We start from the raw sequence: 6,193 nt of genomic DNA, 5'->3' as shown, positions 1-6,193 counted from the left end.
ATAGTAATGAATTTGAAAGAATGAATAAATATATTTTCATTTATGCCTTTCTTTATATTAAATGTATATACATTAATTTTTTTAGCTTACTAATTTTCATTTGATATTGTTTGTTGTCACTGTTCAAAGTGTACATTTTTATGCTGTATCATTGTCACAGCAAATAAGAGAGTGAGAAAAAAAAAGGTAAGATCTTGTTTTAAAGTCTTTAAGGTCACACTTTAAGACAATAGTTGAGAACCATAAATGTTTTATTTCTTATGCTTAACATATTAATTGTTTCATTGCTTTTGCTTAATTATTACTTATAGCATATTATGTTATTTCTGGGCAAATAAAGTTAGAGCACACTTTTCTTAGAGAACACTTTTCTGTCTATCTGCCTATTTGTGTAGACCAACTTCTCAAAATCAGATCAAAAGAGATCTATTAAGATCAATTTGACCTTAAAAACAATACATCCTATTGAACATCAATCTATTCCACACAGCCTTGTTTTTCTGTGTTCAATGTCTTTACAAAGCCACTTTTAATGATTTGTTCAAAAGTTAAAGTGGTTAATTGACAAAATGAAGAATAGAGTCGCATTACGCAAATAGATGAACAAAAATAAAAGCCTTCCAGCCATTCCTGCCACGTGCCTTCCTGTCATAGATCAACTCTCTAAAAAAGTCCTGCTCTTAGATTTCTGCATCGTTCCACTCACCCACAGTTTAACAGGCAGGACGACCATCAGCAGCAGCAAAGCGGCCCAAGTGCAGAACAAATCAATGAGCACCAAGACAGTCATTTGACTGGAGGGAGAATGGCAGAATTATTACACTGCCCTGGACTGACTCTTACCTTTAGACTGTTGTAGGCCAGGTCTGTGTTTATATCCTCCTCTGACGGGCTCTTGGGCTCATTACCCTATAAGATAAAAGAATAAAAAGAAAAAAAATGTAAACAAGCTAACTGATAAACTAGAGGACCATGCTGTTGCAAGTCCAGATAACGGGTGTTTATGACCGGCCAGCTAAGTTGTAACCTATGACCAAAAAATGGGACATGTTTAGGAGTCATTTAGGTTATAGGAGTAGTTCACTTCCAGAACAAAAATTTACAGATTAATTACTCACCCCCTTGTCATCCAAGATGTTCATGTCTTTCTTTCTTCAGTCGTAAAGAAATTATGTTTTTTGAGGAAAACATTTCAGGATTTCTCTCCATATAATGGAGACTTCCAAAATGCTGTTTAAATGCAGCTTCAACAGGCTCTAAATGATCCCACCCGAGGAAGAAGGGTTTTTCCTATTGGTTATTTTCTAAAAAAAGTAGACAATTTATATACTTGGTAACCTCAAATGCTCATCTTGTCTAGCTCTGCGTAAACTCGGTTCAATACAGCCAGGGTATGCCGAAAAACTCCCATCTCATTTCAACTTCAAAATAGTCCTACATTGCTGCAGAAGTACCAACCAAGTGTTTACAAAGTGAACGTGCAAAGATGATCAAACGCCCTTAACAAAAAAAAAAAAAAGACGAGAAAAAGGATGATTTTGAAGTTGGAGGAGAAAATGAGATGGGAGTTTTTTGACATACCCTAACTGTCTTAAACTGGAATACACAGAGTTGTCGCAGAGCTAGACAAAACAAGCATTTGAGGTTAAAAAGTATATAAAATGTCATTTTTTAAAAGAAAATAACCGATTGTTTCACTAGATAAGACCCTTCCTCCTTGGCTGAGATCATTTAGCCTCTGAAGCTGCATTTAAACTGCATTTTAGAAGTTCAAACTCGAAAGAAATCCTGAAATGTTTTCCTCAAAAAACAATTTTTTTTTTTTTACGGCTGAAGACAGACAGACATGAATATCTTGCATGACAAAGGGATGAGTAAATTATCTGTAAATTTTGTTCTGGAAGTAAACTTCTCTAAGTTCTGTTGCTACAAACGTCATGAGAGCATAAAGAGAACAGAAACAACACATCAGCAAATCTTGATAATTAAAGATTATTTTCAGCACATACATTCACAACTTTAAAGACCTTTTTAAATTAGACATTTTTATTTTCTTTGTTGACATATGTACAGTTAAAGCCTATAGACTTTAGTTTAAGTCACAGCGTGAGACTGTACATTTTTAAATGTCTTAAAATACCTTGCTAATAAAGAGAGTCATTATTTTATTCAGTATTTTATTTGACATTTTTATTTTTAGTTCCACATTTGTTTTGTACTGTTTTGTTTTCGATTTTTTGTGACAACTGTAGGGTCATATGGTTTCTGAATGTGGAAAATGAGAACGGAATTGCGGAATCCAGTTATAAAAATGGAATTTACTGTACAATGCAGAATGTCAATGATTTGCCATATTTGGGATGAATAAATTAAAAGTACACTTAAATCAAAACTAGTGTCTGTGAATATTAAGCCACAAAAATACTATTTAAATTTGAATCCTGCCTCAATATATAAATAAATGAACCATAAACACAATCTGTAGAACTGCTCTGAGAGTCACTTCATGAGCATTTTACCATTAAGGTCTTCACAACAACCCGTCAAAATAAAAGTTTGGTTCAACTTGAAGAAACTGTGACAGAAATATATTACACAGTGTATTTTCCAAAAAAAGAGAAAGAAATAAAATTAAATGAAGCCATTCAAACGGAATCCAGAAAATGAATGGAAAACACAGAATTTGCTAAAAATAAAACTAAATTTGCGACAAAAATAAAACATATTTCACAGGGCCTTTCAAAACGTAATTTTTGTTAAACTTTTAATAAATTGCTTTTAAATTGTGTTCGTTTAATGACTTCAATTACTCAGACATGCTTTTTGATTAATATTTAATTTAACAATTAAAACAGAGTCTAGAAAAATGGAAAAAAAATGGAAAAAAAATGTACTGAATTTAGAAAAATTAAAATGGAATTTGTAAAAAATAAAACAGATGTCACAGGGCCCTATAACTGTGGAAAGAGTATAAAAGCAGATAAGACATGAGAAGTAAACATGCCTTGCGTTTGGTCAGCTCCTCTACTTTCTCTAGATTGGTCTGTAGCCTCTTTCTTTCCTGCTCCAGCTCTCGCACACGCTTCTGTAACTTCATGAAAACGCTGAGGTCCATGGCAGCCTTCTCTATGCCCATCTCCTGCAAGGAGACAAACCACATTAATGCTTATTCTGAAGCGCCTTTATCCACCTTCTTTCTCAACGTGGATGTAAGTCTTTGTGTGAGACTTTCAGTGCATTATCCACTATAAGCAAATAACAAGAAGTATAACTACGTGCAGTAAACAGTAAAACTGTTTGCACTACAAACCAGTGTTCATACATAAGATAACACATTTAAATAATATGGAAAGACACACTAAAATGCAATATCAAGCTGCAAAACAATAATGTTTTGTACAGCTAAAAATAGCTGGATGTGGATGAGACCCGGAATCCAGACCCATAAACTTTACAAATGGCTGTGCCCACCCTCACAGGACGAAAAAGGTGGATACCCTTTTTAAAGTCTGCTGGTGTATGTTGGCAGATTCAGTGAAATAGCTTTACCTCCACCTGCTGGATGGTGTCATCAGTGTCTCCCACCTCTGACAAACTAATGGAGGGGTAGTTGGAGTCCGAGCCCAGACTGCTCTGGTTAGAGGGGTTCCTCCGGTGGCCAGGATGGAACTAGAATGTGGACAGCCATAAAGACATTAAAAACAATGACGAAAAGCAAATTCCAGAAGTTCAGACTTTGTCAAAGCGTTACCTTCATGGAGGACATGTCCTCCTGCAGATTTTCGTATCTCTGCTCCAGTCTGGAATACTCTTTCACCAGATTTTGATATCGTTGCCTCTCCTCATCCAGTTCAACCTGCAGACGGACCTCTTTCTGAGAGACATCGCCTCCCTGACCTGAGAGAGAAAACAAAGGCATTCAGTCACAGGAATAAAGCAGAGCCAGACAACATGCTGCTCCCATTCGCTCATATTCACCTGTATCAACTTTCACAAGCTGAATATTTATCATATCTTTCTCATAATTAGGGTTTTACATTCAGCATCTAAGGGTATGCTTTTGATCTATTTAAGTTGTGCGATCTCAGTTCATCTCAGTTTATTCACATTACAGTTTTTTTTTTCTGTTACTGAGTCCTGAATATTATGCAATGTAACAGCGATGACGACAACGCTTTAAAAATCTTTTACTGATCTTCGGCTTTATTGATATTCTATTGATCAATAAAAGTTCTTTATTACTCTGATGGAAGACCTTTGAGCATCTGTGTGTAGGTTACAATGTGTTCTTGATTCTGTTATCTCAATAGAAATAAATAAGCACCTAAACCTATACACCACCAGTCAAAAGTTTTTTATTGTTTTATTTAAGAATTCTCTTCTGCTCAAAAAGCCTGCATTTATTTGATCCAAAGTACAGTAAAAACAGTAATTTCAAGCACTTATCTGAAATAAAAAGCATTAAACATTAAAAATCCTACTGTTCAAAAACTTTTGACTGGTAGTTTTCTCTTCATTCACAATGCATTTTATAATCAAAACACCACCGCCGATTTAAAGCAAACTCTACTCAACTATACTCAAAGTTGTATGTACAGTATGAATGCCTCTAATCACATCCTTTGAAGAGATTCAGAAAGAGCCATCAAACCTATAGCCTGATAGTAGTTTGATAAAGCAGCCATCCATAATTAGGAGATAATTATTATAGCAAGATAGCAGTATAATAAACCTGTGACATTGTTTCCTTTGCCCCTTTTATTTGAAGAACTGACTTCAATGAGTGAATGAATGAAGCAATGAGTGAAGCAACACTACTGACATACTAGAAAAACATGGTCCGACATGTGAGACGACTTCTGTATTTATTTTTTTTAAATGTTCCTCCAAATGTTCCTTGCTTTATTTAACCTTTATAGAAATGACAAAACAAAAGGGTATTTCATTTGTTAAAACTGCTGGTTATTGTGAGTTTCTTCTTATTTATCGATGCCACACAAAAGGTTGATTGTGCCTTCTATTCACTTGAATTTCACAGGACTGTTCTTTAAAGGGATAGTTCACTCAAAAACTCAAAAACGAAAATCCTGCCACCATTTATTCCACCTTATGTCGTTCCAAACCTGTGTGGCTTTCTTTCTACTGTGGAACACCAAAGAAGAACTGTTTCTGAAGAACTGTTTTTGTCCATACAATACAAAATCAATGGGGTCCAAAATAACACTGACTTGATTCCATATACTTTACATTGTATGGGAGATTTTTTTTTTTTTAACAAATGAAAAGGAAGTTGGAATTAGGTGAGGGTGAGCAAATGACACCTTCACCCCTGGTAAAATAACATACTCTTTAGGCCGAAATTAAGACCATTAATAAAACTACTGAAACATTTTAGTTTCCTACCAAAGACACTTAACAAAAGCTAATGAAAGTCGCCAAAACAATCACTACATAACAGTCCTTTGAATAACAACTTAGCCTCAACAGCAGAAAATAAGTGCGAAACAAACTCGTTAAAGCGACATTTAACAAACAGAAAGTGTATTGAGACCAAACCTCGGGTTTCGAATAGCATTCTCGCATGTGAACCGGCTTGATACAATGGTCAGCTTTTAGTTGTGCAGGTGAAGAAGCCGTGTCACATTCCCCTACTGAAATCCAATGCAGTTTCTGTCTCTCTCGTCCCACTTCTGCACACAGACCCTCTTGTGCGTCAAACAAAACCAGCCCAGCCCTCCAGGCAAGCCACACATCCTTTCGCTCCTCATACCCCTTCCTCCAGAGGCTCTGAATGTGCGTGTGACTCTGAATCATGAAACTCACCCTGATTGGAGGTCTGGATCCTGCGGTTCATCTCTTCTTTCTCCTTCTTCAAGAGCGTGTTCTCTTTCTCCAGCTCCTCCACCCTCTGAAAAAGGAAGGAAAAGTCACACCACCCTTTCATCTCAAAACCATCTGATAAACAAGCAAGTTTAACTGTAAGAAAGCCAGTTATTATAAAGGATTTTTTCAAAATTAAATACACAAATTGAATTGGGGAATCATGACAGCACTACTTTACACAAATATAAAGTATATGATCAGCAAGTTAATTTGAATAAAAAATGAACTAAAATTAAATAATTTCAAACCGTCTTATTATTTGATATGTCCCTTTTTGTGCATATATATACGGTCCACATTTTTTTTCAAA

At 35.4% G+C, this 6,193-nt stretch overlaps 1 protein-coding gene across 1 annotated transcript in view; it reads right to left on the bottom strand.

Annotated features, from left to right (window-relative positions):
* The window catches only part of myo5b (myosin VB), a 72,622-nt gene that overhangs the window by 11,269 nt on the left and 55,160 nt on the right, over positions 1–6,193 (bottom strand). Inside the window, exons 23-27 of the mRNA XM_073823991.1 lie at positions 5,824–5,908; positions 3,752–3,897; positions 3,550–3,669; positions 3,005–3,139; positions 844–909 (exon numbers count right to left, since the gene is read on the bottom strand). Of these exons, the coding sequence (XP_073680092.1) occupies positions 844–909; positions 3,005–3,139; positions 3,550–3,669; positions 3,752–3,897; positions 5,824–5,908 (552 nt within the window). The remainder of the gene's footprint in view (positions 1–843; positions 910–3,004; positions 3,140–3,549; positions 3,670–3,751; positions 3,898–5,823; positions 5,909–6,193) is intronic.

The sequence above is a fragment of the Garra rufa genome, chromosome 19, assembly GCF_049309525.1.
Source record: "Garra rufa chromosome 19, GarRuf1.0, whole genome shotgun sequence".
Lineage (NCBI taxonomy): Eukaryota > Metazoa > Chordata > Actinopteri > Cypriniformes > Cyprinidae > Garra > Garra rufa.
This window is presented reverse-complemented; position numbering and strand designations above follow the sequence as displayed.